The sequence below is a fragment of the Talpa europaea genome (assembly GCF_964194135.1).
Source record: "Talpa europaea genome assembly, chromosome: 3".
Lineage (NCBI taxonomy): Eukaryota > Metazoa > Chordata > Mammalia > Eulipotyphla > Talpidae > Talpa > Talpa europaea.
Window position 1 is genome coordinate 13,992,722 of NC_140069.1, and position 23,881 is coordinate 14,016,602.

The following is a 23,881-nucleotide window of genomic DNA, read 5'->3' on the forward strand; positions in this document are numbered from 1 at the left end:
TTCTAGCAAGCGGGTTATATTTGGGAGTTGTTATCTCAGTAACTGCATTAATGCCTCCTTGCGTGACGAATGGCTGCCATGGCAAGATTAGAGGGGCTTCGGGAAGAGCGGGGAACGGGTGAACGTCGGCCGGCCTAGGAACTGTGATGCTCGGGCATCTGTGTTCCCCGCCGGGCCGGTGCTGCTGCGGACCCGGCTTTGCATCCTGGGAAAAGAAGGGCGGGCCTGCAGGTGGGAAGCATGTCGAGCTTCTCTAAAGCGACCCAGGTGAGCTCGGACTCTCGTGGCTTGATGAGAGTCATTACGCCCGCAGAAGGAGGTCACTCGCCCCGCCGGATTTCGTGGAGCTGAGGGACCAGAAAGCCGAGTCCTTGGGTTAGGAAGTGCCGTGGGCAGGCATAACTAGGGGGTCATGATTCAGGCCATCCTCTAGGTCCTCGCCCCCTGCTCTTGTCAGTCAGCCCTTTTCCTGTCTTGTTTTATTCCCCTTGGAAAGAACATTAGGAGAAAAGGTTAGAGAGGTAATGAGGTGGGTCGCGTATGTCATTGTAGATCATTGTAAGAATTTGGTTTTACTGAGTGAAAGGAGAGCTTATTGGGGGGTTTTGAGCCACGGAATAACGGGATCTCACTTAGATGTTACAAAGAGCACTCTGGGGGCCTCCCTGGTGGCACAGGGGGTTAAGACGCAACCTATGAAGCGGTCTGCAGCCTCTGCACCATGAGTTCGGTCCCCGGGCAGGGAGCAACCTACATGGCGCAGCAGACCTCTCCTGTCTCGCCCGCTGCTCCCCTCAGCAGTGTATTTCAGTCAGTCTGCCTGTTCTGCTCCCCACTCTGTCTTTGGTGAATGCTCTCACCCTCCCACATCTCTGGCCTTTACCCCAATTCTTGTATGCATAAATAAATAAATCTTTAAAAAACAAAAACGAAAAAGCAAAGAGCACTCTGGCTGCTAAATTGAGATTCTTCAGAGGTGAGGATAGAAGGAAGAAACCGTCTGGAGGCTATTGCAGTAATCCAGATTAGACGTGGTGGCACAACCAGGCTGTCAACAGTGCGGTTTGAAAGCCAGTGAGATTTGGAGCCAATAAGATTTCTGGAGGAATTGGATGTTGGGTACAAAACAACAAGCGTCTTACTCCACGCTTATGGCATCAACTGAGATAGAGAAGGCTGAAATTGCAGGTTTCGTGTCTAAGGGCAGGAGTTGAGGTTCGGATCTGTTGGTCTGTGATGCCTCTTAACTCAGTCCTCCTCCACATGATTTCTTTCTTGGACTGTTTGTTGCTTATCCCCGATGCGGTAAATGCAAAAAATAAAATTGAACATTAAAAAATTCGTAGCAACTTAACGTTGTGTCAGCATTTTACTTTTATCACAATTTTTTTCTATCAAAATATCAAAGAATTGATCTGCAAGAAATAGAGTAATTAGTCTTTAGGTAGATATGGTTTAAGAATAATGAGAACCACACCCCTTTTCAGAAATATAAATGAAGACAAAACTCTTGAATGGTATGGTATTTTTTCAAATGAATCATTTACATTAACTGTAGAATACACGTGATGGTATATATAATAATAAACTCAGTTATTTCCATTTTTTTTTAAGATTTATTTTTATTTATTTATACAAGCACTGGGTACAGTCAGAAGCACGGGAGGGTGAGAGAATTCACCGGAGCCAGAGCGGGGAGCAGAGCAGGCAGAAGGACCGAAGTACACTGCTGAGGGGAGCAGCGGGCGGCAGAAGAGGTCTGCGCACCATGTGGGACCTCCTCCGGTGGCCGGGGAGCAGCCGGGGATCGAACCGGTGCTGCAGGTCTGCGGGCAGCTTCACAACCCAGCGCTCAACCGCTGCGCCACCGGGGAGGCCCAGTTATTTTCATTTTAAGTAGGATTTTATTGTTTCATCTTCTTATTTTCAAGCAATGGGCCACTTTTGCTCGAATATGGTATCTCTTAGACGGGAAAATGCAGCCCCCCGGCAAGCTTGCTGCTATGGCATCAATTAGACTTCAAGGATTGCATAAACCCATGTACCATCAACTAAGTGAGTACCTTTTTAGATTTGTCATTAGTAGCCGTAGTTTTCATGCAAAAATAGAATCTTGAAGAATTTTGGCTGGGCTGTTTTTAAGGACCTCCTTTTCGTAAGGATCCCTTATCTCACTTTTGCTAAAAAATAAAAATAAAAACCCACCTATTAGGGCACTAATATGAGTTTGGCTTATTCATAGGAAAATAGTACCTACTAATTAGCCTGTATGACCCCATCTTATGCCATTGCCACAGGAAAAATTATAAGTAGCCCCTTCTTTCACTCTCAGAAATACTCTGATTTGAACTGTGAATGTTCACTCTTACACATGTCTCTTCACATGACAACATTCATTTGAATAGAGAGTTTTTGAAAATGAGTAAATAAACTTGCCCTCTCTTCTAAAATCACTTTCCCCTAAAAAGATATACAAGTGCTAACTAGGCATGGAAAGTTTACTTTGCACTGTTTTGATTTATTAGTTTTCCTTTTCTGTATCCTCTTTCCAAAACAAAACAAAAAGACCCTTTGATTTGGCTTACTGTAGGCAGGTTTGTGTGACTTCACTGGCACTTCACTGTCTAGCCCACAATATCAGTTGTTACTCTTCATTTTGCTTGCCCCATGAACAAGATTTGTTGCAGTTGATCACAGTTTTTGTGACTTACTTTGAAACTTGAAATGTACAGATCTATAGCTATATATAAATATAGGTAATATTTTAAAGAAAAGTAACAGTAATGATGATGATGAAATGAATACCCATACACTCCACATTTTCATGGTGTCACCTTTTTTTGGCCATTACAAACAATATTGTTCTTTTTCTGCCTGCACATGTGGAAGAGTTTCTCTGAGGTCTGTCCATAAAATGGGCATTACTGGACTCAAATGTACAGGGGAAACTAGGTTGTATTTATGCTGATGTCCTTTAATGCCACATTTTGCTCCCTCTGACTTAATGCTCTCTCAGATAACTCCATGGCTTACTGCTTCACATCTTTGAGAGATTATCTGCTCAGTCACTTATCAACTCACTTTTGTTCAGCTGCCATCACTAGACTTAGTTCCAAGATGACAGGAACGTTGCCTGATTATGTCTTAGTTGTTTCCCCAGTGCCTGTAACACTGCTTGATTCAGTTATGTGGTTTCCAAGTCCACTTTGTTGCGTGAAAGCATACATTCATAAATACCAATTCTGAGAGTGAAGAAATTAAAAATTTAACTAGCACTTCGAAATTTAGACTAAGTTTAATTTTTGGATCCATGGTATTAGGGGAGGATATTCCATATGTTTTGATCTGGACCAAGAGCAATTTATGATATCCTGTGTGTCTTAAATTTGCTGCTTTTCACTATATGAACATTAAGGTATCAAAAGCCCACACCCTTTGAAATCTGTAATCACAATTATGGATCTAAGGGTTCTGTCATGCTAATTCTTGTTTTTTTGTGTACTTAGTATAGTGTCTGATCTATAATAGATGCTTGTCAGAAATATTTTCTGGAAAAATACTTTCCGATAGATGCTTTATCAGCACAATCAGTTTTCATTGTCCACGGCAGTTATATTTCAAAAAATTGCCACAAATGCTTACTTAGAGAATATCAAACCCTTGCTCCTAGAAGAAGTGCAGGATTTGGTTCCTGCAAGCTTTTGGTCCCTTTTTTTCACCCAGTCAGTTCATAGTTTTGATTTTTTTTAATGTGTGTTTCTGTTTAAAGACATTTTATTACTATGTGTGTATGTTTGTATGTATATATTAATATATACATTGCTGATTGTTTAACATTGAACTCATGACCAACAGCACTATAATTCACACCTAGTTGTAGCTTATCTAAGTAACATTTTCGCTACTGTAGCCTTCTTTACTTACTAACAATACACACCACTTCAGCATCAGGTTTACACAGTGAAGTCATTAGTAAAAAGCACAAAATGTGCATAAAACCTGACACAAAATCCACAAAAAGAAGTTGGTAAAACAAGAGCTTTTAGAACACCAGGAGAACTTTTGTGGCTGCTTGACAGGGCATCTTTTCTGATCATGGAAAATAGCTCTTCCATAAAATTAGAGGTTAATTTTTTGAAGATTAAATTGCATCTTTCTTTCACTATGCTTAATAAGTAACTTAGAAAAGTTTTCATGTCCACAAGGTGTCACTAAAATCAAAACTTGAATTGCAGTTTTCATTTTAAAAATCTGTTGTTTTAAGCTTATTTCTAACATTTATTGGTTTAATCAACACTTATTAAACATGGTTTATGTAATCAGTCACTATAAATGTTTATTTTAAAATTGACATATAATGCCTAAGAAAAATAACATTACAAATTGTGATCATCTATCCAGAAATGGCTATAAAAGTTAGCCAGTAACATATCTGAACATAATTTATTCAATCTATGGGCTATTTTCCAGGTCAAATGGACATTTGCGAAGTTTTTGGAAAACCAACTTTCCATTTATAAGGTTTTTGTTTTTTTTTTTTTTTAATTCTCCTAATTAGAGCACTCCTCTTGAATTTGGGACTTGGGGGATATTTTTAAACCTTTTTTTTTTTTTTTTTCTACTAATAAGTGAACAGAAAGGCCCTTGGTGATTTTTGAATTACAATTTATTCATCATAAGGACTCCACTCTTTTTCTGCCTATAGAGTAATTATTTGAAGAGAACTATAGGAGCATTTAAGGGAAACCTTTCCTTAGCATTGTCTAAAGTTTTTTTGATGATCTTATAACTCCTGGTCTATGTGGAATAAAATAAAAGTTGCACACCGTTTTCTTAAAGATTAATGTTATGAAGCTAGCACACCAAACAATTCTACACAGATTAGATTAGGTCTAATTGCTGGTATTCTTCCTTGCATTATTAAATCTTTTAAGGGTTTATTGGAGAAATGTTTGATATCCTTCCTAAACGTACCTAGCTAACATATTTCTCTCTTTCTATTCAGTTAAGTGTCAGACTATTTTAATTGTTAATTATTGCATCATTTAAATTTTCAGTCTTTCTTGCACATTGATTTTTTTAATTCACTCCTAGAATATCAAACACAACGCTGTAATAGATGTTTGCTCCAGCTTATATTTAGAATACTTACCTCTTTTGGAAGTGAGTATTTAGGTATCATCAATAAATTGAACAACATATCTTGTTCCTATTATAGCATCTTTACTCAATAAATTTTGTAGTAACCTACATGATCATCTGGCACAATCCCCATGCATAAATTCAGCTATGCAGGAAATAATGTTGAAGTCAGCATTTGGACATAAGTCTGGAAATAAGCATAAAGGCCAAAGCCAAATTTTGTTGCTTATCACTATGTTGAAATAACTATTATTTAAACATTTTTCAAACCAAATAGTACAAGGAGACCCAGCATATAAAACCAGTGCAGCACTAGTTGAAGGAGGGGAAAGACCTGGGCCCTTACCCCTTTTAAGTTACTTTAGGACCCTAAGAGTCTATCAGATGCAGTTTAAAAACTCCTATGCTAAAGCAGAGTACTTAGAAGGAAGGATTTGACCCTGAAGGAAATGAAAAGACATGCCATAGACTAGAAGAAAATATTTACAGACAACTTAACCAACAAAGGACTTGGGTCTAGAGTACAAAAAGAGTTCTAAACCTCACAGTGAACAATACAGTCTAATTAGAAGGAAGGTAATGTACATGACCAGATGGCAGATAACCACAGAGAAAGATGTTCAGCATCATTAACCATTAGGGAAATGCAGACTGAAGCCACGATGAGACGCCTCCACCCATCTATCAGAGTAGCTAAAGTGAAAAAATAGAGACAACAATAAATGCTTGTAAGGATGCAGAGAAGTGCTACTACTTATGCAGTGTTGGTGGAACTATAAAATGGAGTGTAGCAATTTCTTATAAAACTAAATACCACACATCTTGGACATGTATGTACTTTTGCACATTTATCCCAAAGAAATGAAAACTTAAAAACCTGTACCAATTAATATTTTCACTCCATTACTTTTTATCTTTCTAAGTTTATCAACTCTACTAGAATGTAAGATTCATTTCAAAGAGGGGATTAAGTTAAATTCATCACTATATCTGTAGCATCAAGAATAGTATTGGTAAATACATAGTGAGTAGATTGATCAATTGGAAAAGACTATCAAGCTGATTTCGGAAGATTCCCGCTAAACTGAACCAATGTCTCTCGCCAAATGTGTGAAGTCTGAATACCTCAGACTTTCAATGGTATGATTTCTAAAATAAGAACTAAGGGCATCGTCCATGAAATCTAAGAAAGGAATTGATTGGAAGCCAGACATGATAGAACAAATCCTATTTTAGTTAACATGAATACCAGGAATTTTCTCTTAACATTTATTGTGATTGGTAACTATTTATTAAGAGATATGTAAGTAAGAGTTTTTAGTGGTGTTGAGTTGGAGGGTATAAAATCACAAATTGTAAGACAAGATAGAGGTAAATCAGATCGTAAAAGAAGTTCAGGCATCTTTGCACAATCAATTGATGTTAGATGTAGGTATAGGAAAGGCCTTATCAGAAAGTTGTTATGAGTGAGTTCTGAGGGCCTCCCTGGTGGTGCAGGGGGTTGAGCGCAGTGCTGTGAAGTGGGGGAGCTGACCTCTCCTATGTTGCCCACTGCTCCCCTCAGCAGTGTTTTCAGTTGTCTGCCTGTTCTGTTCCCCCTTTGTCTCTGGTGAATCCTCTCGCCCTCCCGCACCTCTGGCCTGTACCCTAGTTCTTGTATGCATAAATAAAGAAATCTTTAAAAAAAAAAAAGTGAATTCTGAGAGTTCTCATTCTGGGAGAAAGTTTTTTTTCTTTTCTTGTATCTGTGTGAGGAGATGGGTGTTAGCTGAAGCTATTGTAGGTGATCATTTCACAATGTTTCGAAAGCAAACCATCATACTGTCTGCTTTAAACTTCTACAGTGATATATGTCAATATTTCTCAATATAGCTTATGAAATAAAGAGGAAAGCCCATATGGAAATTTGATGTTGAACTTAAATTTTATGGATACAATTTAACAAATGAAAAGAACTAGGGCATTTACTATGGTTGGAAAAAAATCTTGGGTTTGTAGTTAAACATAGATCATAGTACTCTATTCTCTAAATTTGAGAAGATTTAATTAATAATCATGATGTTTTATATTTGTTTTCAATTTACCTATTGGCAAAACATACTTTTCACATCTGTATGCATATTGTTTTCATATTCTCTTCTGTTTTTAAAGGAAAATTTGTATTAGATACTTAAAAGTATGTAATACAAACACTTTCAGTGAGTGTGTTTACTAATGGAAAGAGATAATAGGAATAACAGTATTTTACCTTTAGAGGTTTGTTTTTTTTTTAACTGAAGTAACATTGCATTATAGCATTGTATAAGTTTCAAGTTTATTGTTGATAATCAACAACAGATGTATGATTATTATTGGCATCTTTTTCTCTTTTACCTTAAGTGTTGATATTTTCCAAATGGCCAGCCAACTCTTTGTACACTTAAATGTTAGCGTATGACTTGTATTATATTTTTAATGTGTTATTTGGACTTGATAAGCTTTTAAAGTAACCAAGGCCACTTTTTCTAAAAGTCATGATTTTTCCTATAAAATTTTTTCTGTTTAAATCTAGGTGACTGCGGGGATCATGTTGTCATAATAAACACAAGACATATTGCATTTTCAGGAAACAAATGGGAACAGAAAGTATACTCCTCACATACTGGGTAAGATAATGTCATCAAGAAAGAGGCATTTAAAATGTATTACTTTGGGCATCCCCCGGTGCACAGGCAGTTGAGCACCATGCTGTGAAGCTGTCCACAGCCTTTGCAGTGCCAGATCAACGCCAGCCGGCCAGCAAGGGTCCCACATGGCACAGCAGACCTCTCCTGTCACGCCCGCTGCTCCCCTCAGCAGTGTATTTCGTCAGTCTGCCTGTTCTGTTCTCCTCTCTGTCTCTGGTGAATCCTCTCACCCTCCCGCGCATCTGGCCTGTACCCGGTTCCTGTGTAAATGAATAAATAAATCTTAAAAAAATAAATAAATGAAAAATAAAATGTATTACTTTATAAATAATATTAGTCTTATTTTAAAGAAAAAGGTACTACTTGCAAGCTGGCATTTAAGGAAATACTAATTGTACTCATGTTACATATAAAAATGTTCTCGATCAAAAAAAGCCAGAAAATTGTGTCCAAAATCAGTTATTACCTTACAGCCTGCTTTTCTTGGAAGCTTTTCACATAATGCCAGTGGTCAAGGTTATTCTTGTTTAGTCAATCTTCTCTTTTCTTTCTGTTTCCTATGATTCATCTTACTGCTATTTCTAGAATAATACTAAACATCTGAAAGTACATGAAAGGTTTAAGGAAAGGTGAACAAAATCTCAAGTTGAAAGATACCTAAAATCTCCATGTACACCTTTCAAGTCATAGGCTCTCTGCCTGTTTGAGTGATAGTGACCTCGCAACTCATGAAGCAGCAGGCAGCCTATTCATTTCACCCTTGGAATGGTTGAAGTTTTAAAAGCTCTTTATGCTATTGTTTTCCTAGTGCTCCCCTATCAATCTTAGTTCTCCTCTAGGGAACAGCATAAAAAGAATTCTGTCTCTTCCACATGACCTCTTCAGATAATATTGAGAGATTTATCAGCAACTGTTCATTGATTTTTCCTTTCCCTCAACTAAAAATCTCTAATCCCTCGAAGTTCATTATAGGCTTTGCTTCAAAGATCCCCACTATATCTTAGTGTCTCCTTCAGATACAAACATTGCTTGTCAGTCAGTATTGTCTTTTACACTTGCCTATCTGTGTTCTGATAATTTTCTACTAGAATGTCTCTTTCCTCCATCTGTAAGTTAGGCAATCTTCATTTGACTCTCATAAAGCGCTTAAGAGTTAGATGGGTCAGATATTAAAACTTTTCTTATATGAGTAAAACTCATCGATAAAAAGGTAAGTGAGTTGCCTATTGTAGCCACTGACAAAACCTAAATATTAAAATTGAAATCTGGGGTATTCATTCAATCTGCCTCCCTACTATCCCAAATATCTCCACAGATTCTCCATTTTATATATAACTTTAATCTGAATGCAATGAAATATTTAATTACTTTGAACCAATGTAAAACATAGTGGTTTTACCTCAGCTCCTAAAAGGAAACAATATTTTGACTTGTAAGAGTCTGAATTTGACTTCAGAACCTAGAGGTCTACCAGTATTTTTCCCAAACTTTACCCATAGTTATAAAGACTGTAGTTTGGCAGGGGATATGAAACATTTTGATTTATTGTTTTTTCTCTCTAATTCAAGGAGTGGTGAACTACCTCATAATGAAATATGAATAATTTTAAAATCTTAGAGAAATATAATTATGCCAAGAAATTTGCCAAGAGGTAGAACTTTTACAACTTAAAAGAGTAGTATTTCAAATGGGACAAATTAGTACTTTATTTTTAAAAATTAACACTAATGAACCGTATACTTTCCAGAAACAAGTATAATTTTATAATAACAGTAATAGTTTTCATATTGTAAAATAATATTCATTTCAAAAATACAGTACCATAGTCTACTCACACGTTTAATGTCTTTTCTTCTTTTAATAGCTACCCAGGTGGATTTAAACAAGTAACAGCTGCTCAGCTACACCAGAAGGATCCAGTGGCTGTAAGTCTATTAAATAGTTTTTATTTATCATCTGTAGAAGATGGATTCAGACACTGTTTTTTCAATCTTACAATGCCTGTAATCAGGCATTCAAAGTTATAAATTCTTCTGCTTAACTGTTAGCATACCAGTTTTGATAATTTCCTAATGATTAGTCTGTTTTGCATTTAGTGAATTTTAATACTTTTTGATTTCTTCATATCCACATTATCACCCACTATATATGTTTGCTGAAAATGTCTTGGAGAGGTGTGTGTGTGTGTGTGTGTCTGATTTTAATATCTGTGGTCTTCGTGGGTCTGCAATTTATTGTTTCTGCTCAGAATACTTGGTAAGCTCATGCACAATGGAACGTAATCTCTGGAAATTCTTTCAGACCTATTTTTCAAAAATTTCTGCAGAAAAGATTTACTTTGCTTCTGGCAAATGCATAGCAACCTAAGACCACTAAGCAACAATTTAGACTTTTGGATTTTTATCCCCATAAAAAGGGCTCCTCAGAGCTTTATAGAGCAGGCTCATTGTCAGCAGTTACCTGTTAAGGTAACTTTTATTGTTCAGTTTCCACACATCACACCCTAGACTTGTCTTTCTGTTGAAAATACCTAGATTTATGACAGCCTTTGACCCCACTACTGACCCCACTGGGGTAGTCCTTTATAACCCAAACCCTGCAATAAGCTGATGCTTTCAGGGTAAATGCCAGCCCTGGGGCTCTTTCTTGTAGTTTTTTCTTCTCTTTCTAACCTCTAGTTGGTCCCATACTTTGAAAAAGATTTTTTAAAATAGCACTATTAACATCAATGATGATTATTATTTTACCATTTTATCATTTGAGCTGTTTATTGGGAGCAGTTTCTAATCCGAACATTAATTTTCAGTATTGCTAAAAGCAAAGTCTTCTGTTGACATTTCACAATTTTACTTTTTTATCCTTGACTCTTAAAACCAAGTCTGTAAATTATATGTAAGGATAGAAAACATTTTCCCCTAATTAGAACAATTTTAGTTTCCTATATAAATACACTCAGAGATGAGAAAATGTTAGACTGTGAAGACATTCTTCTTTATTTTTTATTTCCCTAAAATGGTAAATGAAAAATAAAGATCTGTCATAATGATGCAACCATTTCTTTGGTTTTTTCATAAAGGGTGTATTTATTATAATGAGTTCTGATATAACATTTAGAAGTTTCATGTTTTTCTGTTTGTTTTTATCATTCATATCTATTTTACAAAAATATGCTTAAAAGATTGCTTAAGAATCATTCAATCAATGTTTATTTCATAACTTATATCATGTCAAATAAAGCGTTGTTTTGGTAATCAATAGTGATTGCATGTAAAGATATTAAAAACAATAAGGATTGCTGATATATACTAAAACTTGTGATAGATTATAATTTTTACACCTTATAAATATGTGATTTTTAAAATAATTCTATTTTAGTCGCGTATGTGAACTGCACACTAGGAGGCAGTATAGTACAACTTTTTGATGTTAGGGATTTTGCATTTGATGACCTCTAAAAATTGTACGTTATTACTTTTTATGAACAAAGATTAAAATGCATATTTGATCAGGATTTGGAAAATAATTTCAGAATTAAAATTCATTTGAGTTATGATCCCTTTCAAGAGGTTTAAGTCTCAATTTTGACTGTGTCTTGAAAAAGAATAGCTTGTTAAGGGAGAGATCAGCTATTTGCATACAGTTATCAGATATTTGCATGTAGTGTTTATCTAAAACAGCAGACCTGCTGCCAAAAGACAATTTTCTAATCAGTACTTGGTGTGTTTGGTTTGTATTATCAGTGTGATTACATGTGCAGGGTGTCTGCCCTGGGAGTAAAACTGTGTCTAGGTCAAATTCCAGCACCATCACTTTTTATAGATATGAAATTGGGAGATTTCTCTAACCTTACTACATCTGTTTCCTCATCTGTGAAATGGGACTCCTGTTGTAAACAAGATAACAAGGTAGTATTACACTGTATACATTTTAACTTTCCAATGAATGCACACCTTTACCATTGCTGTAGATTAGTGACTTATGAAGTAACTATCATAACTGATTTATGTTAGACATGGTTTATTAACTGGAAACCATCTGATTTCCCACCTGCAGGCAACAGCATTAAGGCCTCATCAGGGATCACTTGAGCCACAAATCCTTATATAAGCTTAGAGAATTTTTTCTTTTTCTAGCTAAAGTAGCACATACATAGATTATTTTTAATCTCTAACTTATGTCCCTTTTCTAAATAAATATGTAAAAAAATAATATGTACAATAATGTTTCTTTTCTGTTGCTACCATATATTTACTTAGATCTCAATTTCTTTCTAATTCACACTGGGTCTTCTGCTCGCTTTAATCACTACCTCTAATTGTGTTTGCCTTCTTTATATCCTGAGTCATATTTTTCTTAATGAGTTCTACATATATCTGTTTTTCAGATTGTAAAACTAGCTATTTATGGTATGCTACCAAAAAACCTTCACAGAAGAACTCTGATGCAGAGGTTGCATCTGTTCCCAGATGAGGTAAGCATGTGGCCACTGATAATTATGCTTTTGTAAATTTTCAGTAAATATTGCTTCTCTTTTTAAAGTGTTAGCTGTAGACTTATTTTCCCCCAAAATTGATCACTGGATCAAGAAGATGTGATACATATACACAATGGAATATTACTCAGCAGTCAAAAAGATAATAAACTCATGCAATTTGCAGCAAAATGGATGGAGCTGGAAGGGATCATGCTCAGCGAAATAAGCCAGAAAGATAAAGAAAAATACCAGATGGTCTCACTCAAAGCAGGAATTTAGAAAACCTAAATAAAGGACCAGGAAAAATCACTAATTATAATAAAATAAAAATCAGTAATATCTTAAGTCAGCTTCTGAAATGTTTTCTCTATTTTATGTGAATGTACCATAAAATGAGCCATCATGGTGCTAAAAATTAGAAACCTATAACTTTTGTTTTCCATTTTAACAACTTCTTTCTTTTGAGGAGTTACTGGATCAGAGCCCCTGTTAATTGAGGGTACTCACTGATAATTTCATCCACTAAAACCAAGTATGACTTTAGTTCACTTTTTATATGACTAGTAACAAATCCTGTATGAGTCATAGATTAATAACTTAGCTTTCATTGCTGATTATTTTCCGTGATTTAACTTCTCAAAATTTATTCAACTAAAATTTATTTTAAGAAAAATAAAATATTTTTATTGTTACTCTTAGACTTTTAAATACAAAGATTTCTCTTCAGTATAATATAATGAAACACTAGAGGTTCCTTAATAAACTAGTTGAGTCCATGTCTGGAATCAGACTGGATTAGAACCCATGCCCCACCATTTCCTGACTTCATTGCCATGGGCTAAATACTTACTAGCTCTGTTTTTCTTCTGTCAAATAGGCATAATCATAGTACCTACTTCAGATTGTTGTAAGCATTAAATGAAATGACATTTGTAGAGCACTTAGAACAGAGCCTGGCATAGTAAGTGCTAGGTGCTGTCAATACCATGTAATTTCATTACCATGAAACTTGAAATTTCTTTTAAAATTGCAGAAAAATAATAAAGTGAATGAACACTTAGCCCCTGTGCTAGGTGGCTTATGTTAGACATACATAGTTTATAAATTGGAAACCATCTGATCTTACACCTGCAGACAATAAGATTCCTCTCTTAGGTTACCACCCACTCTACAAAGAACTCTGAAATCTCCATATATACATACAATTTGCATTTGAGGGTTACCTTATCTGTGTGCAATTAAAGGAGACATTTCCCTCTCTTCCTGGTTTCATGTTTAGTGCCTAATGAACTTTCCTTCCTCACTTAGATTGATTTTATCTATTCTTTCAATGAATTCCTCTAATAGGGAAATTTGGCAAGTTCATTTCTTGGGGAAATTTGGTAAGCTATTTTCAGTCAAAATTCTTTTCAAAACAGCAAATATTTACTAAGAACCCATTCATCCCACACCCTATGTGCTTGGCAATTTTTGAAATTATTTTTGTAAATGATCTCCAGATATTTTTAATGGCTTCCCAAAGAAGTATAAAATATTCATAAATTTTCATAAATATCAACTGGTAATAGCCTCCTTTAGTAAGGAAAAAATAAAGCCAGAACATTATTTTATAATATCATCTCTACTTACTCTAGTCTGTGTAATTACATTTGAATATTTGAGTGTACTGGAAAGAGATGTTAAATATTTTTTAAATGCTTTTTTAGTAAAGAAACATATTGCGAATAGTATTTACTGTGCAATTCCATTTCCCTTATTCCTATCAGTTAGCACAATGTGAATGTTAATTCTTTTGGTTATTCTTTTGTCATTCCCTTTAGTCAGTCTAATTCCCGTAGTTCTTTCTTCTTTATGCTTATCTTTCAAATATAGTCAGACTTTTTTACATTTTATTTTTCCTTTTATTATACAGAACATTTGGCTATAGAACCCAGGGAAGTTCTGAGCAGGGAGAATACATTCCTTCAATAAAAGCACCAACAATTAATTGACTGTAGCCCAGTATATGAAAAACCAGGTCACTAACCCAAAAGCCGTGGTGCGTGTGAAGTTGGAGAGGCAGAGCAGGAGCAAGAACACTGACTTAGCTAAGAAGTTAGAACTTGATCCTGAGATTTTCAGCTGAGGAGTGACTTAAAATTTCAAGCCATTAGAGGCCCGGATCTTTTTATTTTCCTTTATATACTCAGCCTCTAGCCTTAATTTTTGGCTCATAGAAGGAGTTCAATACATGTTTGCTGGCTAAATGACTCAAAGATTCAGCAGATTTTCATTTTTGAAAGTTTTTTCTGGCAACCACATGGAATGTAGATTGAAAGTCTGTGGCACAAGGAGCAGTAGACCTAGTACATACAGTCATCAGATGAAAAATCATGAAAATGAGCCAAGACAGTACCTTTTTGCAGTTGAAGGGAGGGAATAAAATAATATTTAGGAAAAATAGAACGTTAGACAGTTATCAAAGTTGGAGATGTCTAATTTGTCATAGAAATACCTTTGTCAAGGTTAAAATATAAAGTGTATTACTGTATTGGGATTACTTCTGTCGTTGATCTGATGAACTTATCAGTGATTTTCACAAATTTTCTTTTGAAGATCATGTTGTTCTCATTCTGTAACATTCTTTAGTTGTTATTTTTAATACTAAATATTGAAAATTATTCCTAAAGAAGAATTTTTTTTAAAAAATAAGCCTAAATTTTCATTTTATCTAGGATATACCAGAAGATATTCTTAAAAATTTAGTAGAAGAGCTTCCTCAACCACGCAAAGTTCCCAAACGTCTGGATGAGTACACACCGGAAGAAATAGAGGCCTTCCCAAGAGTGTGGTCTCCGTAAGTCTCTCTTTTCTCTTCCCTGTCCTTGGTCTTTTTTTTAACCTGCGTTTAGTATCTTCTGTTTCACTAATCAGATAAGATCCTTGGGAGTAGGAAGAATGAAGTGTTTCACCCTTTGTATATTCTTTGCAGATTCTGACTGCAAATCAACTCTAGAAGTAGATGTTAGAACCAAAAGTCTTTAAGTCTTAGAGCCTTGCTAATTAATGAAGTACAAGCTAATTAATGAAGTACAAGCATATCTTACAGTACAAGTTGGCTATAATTATCTGATATTTTCTTTTGGATGACATTACTTACATTGATTGTACTCTTGGACAATAAATGAATTTTCATTTACTAAAAACTAAGTGGTTCTCTTTCCCAGATTACTTCACTAAGCTGAAAATATCCTCTAATGGAAACTCATTAATTCTGGTTACTTGATAGTCTTGATGTAAAGAGAAAAACAAAATTTAAAAAATAACAGTTTTTGCTCTTTTCCCTATAATTTCTTATACCTGCAATCTGGAAAGCTACTTAGATTTGACATACTATCTCCCATCTAATTTTTTCCAGGCTTCTTTTTTAGGCCTCCGAGGCACTCTGTGACCTGACTCCTCCCTGACTCTTCAGCTTAAATCTCCCACTCCACTATACTGGCCTAACACTAACAGAATATTTTATATAGGCACCCTTTTTATACAATTTAACTCTTCCTTGTCTTTGTCCTGCTATTACTTCTACGTAAAACAGCATGTCCCTTGCCTCATGCTGGAATAAATTATTCATTCTTTAGACCTTAGTTTAGATGTCATCGCCTTTAAGAAACCATGCCTAAACATTCAAGACCAGGCTAAGTGCCCAGGCGCATTCTGCTCTGGTACCTGCTGGGTACTCTGTCATCACCAATGTAGCACTTCAAGAACTGAGACTTCACCTTGTTCATCGTTGTATCCACAGTGCACAGAACAGTAAATAACAATATGGGGTCTGGGTAATGTTTACAGTCTAGAGAGAACCCCACATCCTCATTGCTTGACCTGCACAAGAGAGCTAATCTTCCCTCAGGTAATACTCTCTGTACTCAGGGTATCTCTCTTTGGTCAAATAGGTTCATGAAAAGCCAAGCCTTCCTAGGATTGCCAGTGTGTAGGAATCTGACCGAGCGAGGACTCTTCTGTTATTGGGTGTATATACATATAATGTTCAGACTCTTTCCACACTGGAGAAGCCTTTCAGGTGTTTAAATCTTTGTGACTTTGCTAATTTGTGTCAAGGCTCTCCTTTGCTAAATCTGCACATGATAAGCAAAATAATGCCATCACTCATCACATACTGAGTACTTTCCACTTGCCCAGCACTATGCTAGGTAATTTATGCACATTCCGATTCTTTCCACAGACCTAAAAGACAAATGTGTAATTCTTATTTTTAAGAGTAAGCCAAGGGTACAGCCTGGATTAAAACTAACTTGTGTCTGATTCTGATACCTCTATTCTTCTCATAGAAGCTTAAAAGATGCCATAATAGGCACTAGATAATATAATAACCATTCATAACAAATTTAATGTTATTTTAGTGAGAGAGAGTACTGATCAAAATGCTCATTTTAAAGAAATTTAGAGGCACTAAAATGCTTTTTGAGTTCCAGCTCTGAGAATGGATTTTCCTTCTCTTTCTTTTCATTCCAGATTTTCCTATGGCAGGAATATGGATTAGACACCAGGCTTTCTTTCATGCCTTATTAAAGTAATCTTACCTAATGAGTAACCAGACAAAATATATTACCTTGTTTTCCCAATAATATCGTGGGTGTATAGTTACTGAAAGTCAGGAATATATCATGGCATATTTGTCCTAGTTTTTAAAGATTCTGTAAACATTACCCTATTCAACATTTCTTTCTTCTATACATTAGAGCCGACTTCAAGTCCAGTTAGTTCTTATTACTCTAGAATGCTTGTGAGCATTGTGAAAGAAATGTGCATGTTTGGATTAACTAAAACTTGTTTAAGCAATAGTTCAGCAATAATAATTCAAAAAAAATTATCCAGCAACTATAAATCAGAGACATTCTGCAAGGGAAGGGGAGGAAAAGGGATCAAAAAGGGGAGAGACGAGCACAAGGGACTATGGTGATGGTTCACGGGTGAATGGGTGGTGGGAGTTTTATGGGGAATACCTAAATGGAGAAAGCATACAAACATACATTGTACAAAAATGAACAATGATGTAAAAGATATAAATAAAAAGAGTAAAAAAAAAAAAATAGTTCAGCAATAGAATGTTCCCCCAAAGATTAAAAAAAAAAACTTATCTGAGCTGCTTAATAAATAGCTGCTGACCACACGTGGTTCTTGTGCACTTACACTGTGACTAGTGTACCTGAAGAACTGACTTTTTAATTTTATGTGATTTTAATCAATTTAAATATCAGTACCTTCATGGGTCTAGTATGCTGTCAAAATATGCCATGTCTGTCATTTTCCCTTTGTAAAGTTCTAGTGTTAAGTATTACATATGTTAGAATTGGAATTAAAATATTTGACACACCATGCAATGCAATTCATTGAAAGTGGAATTTTTCATTCTGGTAGATTTGCTGTCATAAGAAAAATAAATCTTTATTGGAGAAGGAAACTGCTTGATATATACTTTCGTTCCACTTAAAATAACTGAGCCAAAAATGTAATCTTCCTGTGGAATGTAATAATTGGAATTTATTCAAATAGATCTGGTGGTGAATCTGTAGAGACTTGTCTGTAACAGATGTACCTGGATTGCACCATCAATTAATAGGCTAAAATTGCTTGGTTTTTTGTTTCCCTAGCAATAAAATTTTAGATGTTTTTAATGTGCATTTTGTAATTGGAACTATTTTAGTGTTTTGGTTAAATGTAAGTTTATAACTAAAAGGCTTTTTTCTTATGAGAAATATTATCTATATTCCTTAAATGAGTAGATATATGCTTAGTATTAGTATTTTTTACTTGCATACATAAATTATGTTGGAAATGTTATGAAATTACATTTGGTGCATAATAGACATGTTTGCCACTTATAAGTGGTCATTGTAGAGTATGCATTGAGAATTCATTAAGAAAAGAACAGACACTACCCTTTTTTCATAATTCAGTTGTCTGAGAGTGTAGCTTTCACATGGTTGACTTATTTTAATCCTATCAACAATATTTACATAGTTGTTGCAGTTTTACCAACACATTATATTAATAAAACAACAGTATCCAGTTTTAATTTTTATAAGATTTTGTAGGAGAGCTTTTCTTAGAAAAAACCAGATATGTGGAAAATTCCAACTTGAATTTGCTTTGCATTATCCAGGATGAGGAAACAAAACCAAAAGAGAAATGTATATTTTATTTCTCACTAAGTATGGAAAGTTTCTACACCAATAAATGCATCAATAAATGTTGAAAAGCAGATGTTTATAATGGAAACTCCTGTTCCTGGCTTCTAATACTCTTTGCAGAGGGTGCTGTTAGAGGTATGCCTGTGCAGGAGAGAAACTGGTAAGAACAAAGCTAGGAGGTACAGGGACAGCTGTAATTGACCCTGGAATTGTCTTTGCTGAAAGTAGAATTAGGTTTAGGAAGTTTAATAGGTAATCCATCCAATCATGAAAAAGAAAACAGTGACAGGAACCTTAGCATTGAAGAGGGACTTGGTGGCATCTCTATAGGAGAGCAAGGATTAGAGAAAACCATATGTCCTCAGACATAAAAGCTGTTAATCCTAAACATCTATAGAGATTTTCAGTTTTAAGTTAGTACCCAGAAAAAAATATTTTTGCTTACACCTTTATAAAATGCACTTCACATCAGAGACTTAATTAAAGATAGTGGAGACTTTTTACCTTTTCAAAACCCATAAAGGGCTGAGATCTGGACTCTTCAAGATTTTCCATAACTTTATGCTAGTCTAGTTATCTGGCATTTTTCCTATAAGATTTTCTTAATTTGTTGCTCTTCACAGTCAGAAGTTATTAGCTGGACTAGGGACAAGGTTGTATTCCAACTTTCCCACTCAACCCAGCTCAGCATTGGCTTAAACCATAGATCTCAGTATTTCCAGTGCTGAATAGTGCTTAAGTTTAAGCTTTCCAAACTCTGCTGGTTTTTTTGGATGTAAGCATATTAGGACTGATTGTTAAAAAGCAATCTCTATTTAAACAACAAAAACCAGATCCACACTTGCAGCTAATAGAGCATATGATTAAGAAGTGGTCATTGAATATAATGATAATTCCTGTTCATTTTAATTGAAAAGTCAATAACTTGAATTTTAAATTTTAACAATCTTACTAGTCAAAAAAAAATTACTGTTGAGCTTTTGAAATGGTATATGGTAAAATCAGTATAAAGGTACCTTTACCTTTTGAAACGGTGTGTGGTAAAGTCAGTATAAAGGGCACCTTTACCTTTACAGCTAACAACTTTACTTTAAGGACTGTTTGATGTCACTGAATTTCCTGGTGTGGTTTATTCTAAATAATTCCATCCATATAGAATTGACTTAAAATGCAATCACATGACCTTTGATTATATTTTATGTTTTAAATAATCTACTAGTCAAATTTTATTCTAATCTTTTAAGTGTTTTGATCCTTTTAAGGATCATACTGAGAAATATTATTTAGAGCATGTCACAGATGTGCCCTTTATTGTCACAGAGCATCATGATTGTATATCTGGCTTTGAAGCTCTGGAGCGTGTTTCCTTGATTATGGTTATTACCTCATTACGGTTTTAAGAATTAATCAGTAAAAGGGCCTCCCCTGGTGGCCCATAAAACCTAAGGCAGAATGAAATATTTTGAGGATTTATTGCACTTAAATTAATACCCAAATGGATTTACAGCTAAAATTCAAATGTTTTTCCCCATAGGAAAATAAATTATCTTAAATTATCTCACAGGGACAAATAATATTAAATGTGTCTAGGATCTATGACAGAAACCCTTGTCAAATGAATTTCTTACACATTTACAGTGTAATCTCTTATAGGAGGAATGCAGGGAAACCAAACAAAGGGTCAAAAAAGAAGGGACAAAACTTGAAGACAAACATAGATCCGAGGCATACAGCAGGGAGTGGCGAGGAAGAGGGATCAAAATAGGGGAGTGAAGAGCATAAGGGACTATGATGACAGTTCACAGGTGATGCGGTGGTGGGAGATTTATGGGGACTACACCTGAGCAGAGAAATCAATTGTACAAAAATAAACAACAATGTAAGAAAAAAATAAAGCTTAATTTAAAAAAAAAAAAAGTGTTAAAAGCTTACAATGCAAACTAAAACCTCCCAAAAAAGTTTTTTTCTAAAGTCAAAAAAATAAATTCTTGTACAGAAATGTCCCCACTTTTAATATAATAGAAGTGTATTGCCCTTTTTCATTTCTGGTTTTTTGAGATGAACTAGTCTCCTTTCATTAAGTGGTAGCATTTGCTTGTGTAATGTAATGACTGGCAGGTTAGTGTTCTGCAGAAGGCTCTCAGGGGTAAAGTATTTGCTAAAGAAAATTGAGAATTATATGAGATGGGGTATAGTTTTATATGATTTTGAGCAATCACAAGCATAGAATACTTTCTACAGTGTAGACAGGCCTTTTTGTCAGTTCTGTTTCCTCATTTTAAAAAAGTGATAGTTTATGTTTTAAAGCTATTTAGTTTAAAAGTAGTGTACTTGTGGTCACAAGTAGTAAATGCAAAATAAATATTACCATACAACATTTAGTAGCTGAAAGTTCAGCACAATTTGAAAGAAGAATTAGTCTTACATCTTTGAAGATTCATTAGTCTCCCACATAGACACTGAGCACATATATGAAAGCTTAAAAGTTTTAGCTTTCATGACAAAGGTGTGTATACGCATGCACATATGTTCCTCTATTAGAAAATATAACTGAAGACAGCACTTTGTCTTGCTGGAACTATGTTCCCCACCCCTACGCAGGACCTAACACTCAGTATTGTCATTCTTGAATAAATGAATCTTATGTCCCTGAGAGACTAATTGAATTTTAATTCATGTTTTGGTTTTTACTACTTACTAAAAATTGTTTAATAACTATAAAACAAAAATTTCTCTTAACAGTCTCCACTTTAGTGTAATTCTGATATATTCAATTTTGGATGCATTGTATTATTATACTTTGAGAAACGCTGAATAAAAGTAGGCATGAAGTTCTCCGGCAGTTTTAGAGAAAGGAGCCCTTCCTATGTTAGAAAGAAAGAATTGTGGAGAACGTTCTGGAAAATGTGCTTTTTCAAGTGAATTTTGAAGAATTAGTCAAGTCCGCAAAGCAGAGAAAAGATAAGAGCTATTCCAAGCAGAAAAACCCCACGTCTCTAGGCAATGGCAAGTAGTGCAGGGGGATAGGCCGTAGGGGAACAGAGCGGGAGAGGACGCGGGAGGCTTAGCCAGGGCCGCAGCAAGAAGGGCTCTGTATTGAAGTTCAAGGTGTTTGAACCCTGACAAGCAATGAAGAGCTGCTGAAGATGCTAGGCCACTTCGTATCTGAAAGTGGGGCCTGTGTTAGAAACTCGCACCTACCTTCCTGGGCCCTTTTTCCTAAATTCCAAACTCTAATTACTAGCCGCCTGCATGGCCCCATTTCAGCATGGGGCCAAAGACAAGATCCTTACCCTCAAACTATGTTCTTCTGCCTGTATGCCCTGCCCTGAAAAGTAAACAGCATCACACTCACTGAGGTTGAAAATTAGTGGGCATCTATGAACTGTCGCTCCACCTTCCCACCCTCTCCCCTCAGCATGTTACTTCCCCTACTTCTTAAATCCTAGACCTGTCCTTTCTTCTTACTCACCCATGATGCAGTTTAATTCATCCTCCTTACTGCTCCAGAAAATCTGCTTGAAATGTGGACTTTATTAGCCCCCTTGGCCTCCATGCCACTGTCTCCCTCCTTTACACAACAGATGGCACCCTTTACACACATTTCCAGCTGTGCTCCTAAATTCCACTGATAGATGCTTTTATCATCTCATTCTTAATAACTTAACCTTTGGTGTGGAAATAACTAGACTGTGACTAAGCACATTTAGTTTTATTGAGTGATGATGTAGAGCCTTCTTGTTAATACATTCGCTTAGAAGATTCCTTCCAATAGTAGCACCATCATTCTTTTGTGGTTATAGGAACCAGCTGGGTGGGAGAAAAAAAATGATGACTTAAAATGTGCTGGTGTTTCTTGACTGGAAGCCACTTTGTAGGAGTCACATACCACAAGATTAAAAGAGTCGCTTTGCAGCCATTCTCATCTCAGCTTATGGCATCATTACTTCCTAGACTGTGGATGCAGTTTTCACATTTGGAAAGAGATTTCAAAAATAGTGAGAGAATTCTGCAGTTTCTTCTTGCTGTTATAAGAGGCTGACAGGGTGAAGCTTATTTGGCTGGTTTCCCAGATCCAGGCCTGTGGTCCTCAGAGTTAAATAGTAACTTGAAGTTGTAATGTTCATTTACTCAGCCACTGGACTGTCTGTCTTCATAGCTGGACTCTAGTATCTTGTGTTTTTAGTAAGGAGACATGCTATAGAAAGGGACTAGATAAGTTGGTTTGGAACAAGCAAAGATCTACATTTTAAAGAAAACTTGAACTATAAAATATTTTGACAGCTGTTCCAAAAGTATCTCCTTAGTTTTCTTACTAGTGACTTCCTTCTAAAGAGTCTATATGAGCGCATCACCTAAATAGTATGTAAAAAGTAAAAGGATACTTTAAGTTTTGCATTTCAAAATTTCTTATTCTTCATTTTCTCCATTATTGTGATTTCAGGTTTTCCTGAACATGTTCCTTATTTTAATGTATTACTGAAGGCATCTCTCAGGCATAAGCATGTGAGAAAAAAAAATTATATGTGCATGAATAAAATATCAAAGAGGTGGTGTTTATACATTTATTTAGTGTATGTTTCATAGTGGAAATTAAATTTAGCATATAAAATAACTAAATTATTTAAAATTTGCCTTTATGGGAAAATCCATATCATCTGGGGAAGTTAAAAGATCATAGTAATCCTTTCTACACAGAGGATTTTATAAAAGAATGCTTAAGAGTAGAACAGAGAAGGTGAATTGAAGTTTTTAAGTTGCTAAATACATTCACACATAGGAACAAGGTGGCCTATATTTATGCTCTAAAAAGAACCTGGGGATTGTCACTTATTTTGTAAAGATTTTTTTTTGGCTTTAGTGGTTGTCATAAAAAGCTTATATGTGATGTTTGTAGAGATCTCATTTTTATGAATTTGTTTGGAGACTAGGAAAGGCAAATTTACTAAACACACCTTAAGGGGCAGGGAGCAAGAGATCTTCTGTCTGGATGTTTCAAATTAAAAAAAGATCTTCCTTCATTAAGCAGGAGAAAATGAAATAATAATTCATGAAGAAACAAATGTTGCTTTTATCTTTCAGACCTGAAGATTATCGACTATAGGAGAATGAAAATTGTGGAAAATACCAGTGAGGTGATTGAAACCTCTTCCTGATGAGTATCTCCTGACCTGCAGAGCAGAGTGAAGCAGCTACTGTGTTTTGACAAGAAACCTGTTCTAGGTGCTGAAAGTTTGTGGGAAAAGGTCGGGAAGAAATGTTTTTTCAATCGAAAATTGCAATAAAATACATTAGTTTATAGAATTGTTTTACTATATAAGTGATTTGAATGTCATATATGATCAAAATAAAATACTTAATTTTGCATGTAACGAAAGACTCAAAGTAGTATTGTAGCTCTAAGTTGC

General features: G+C 35.3%; 1 protein-coding gene across 1 annotated transcript; it reads left to right on the forward strand.

The window, feature by feature from the left end:
• Positions 1–240: 240 nt before the first annotated feature.
• Positions 241–23,577, forward strand: MRPL13 (mitochondrial ribosomal protein L13; the record flags this gene model as incomplete). Its single annotated transcript, XM_084230113.1, has 7 exons — positions 241–267; positions 1,932–2,055; positions 7,694–7,787; positions 9,673–9,733; positions 12,193–12,279; positions 14,997–15,118; positions 23,556–23,577. 7 exons carry the CDS (start codon positions 241–243, stop codon positions 23,575–23,577), a joined length of 537 nt encoding a protein of 178 aa, XP_084086239.1.
• Between the last annotated feature and the right edge of the window lie 304 nt (positions 23,578–23,881).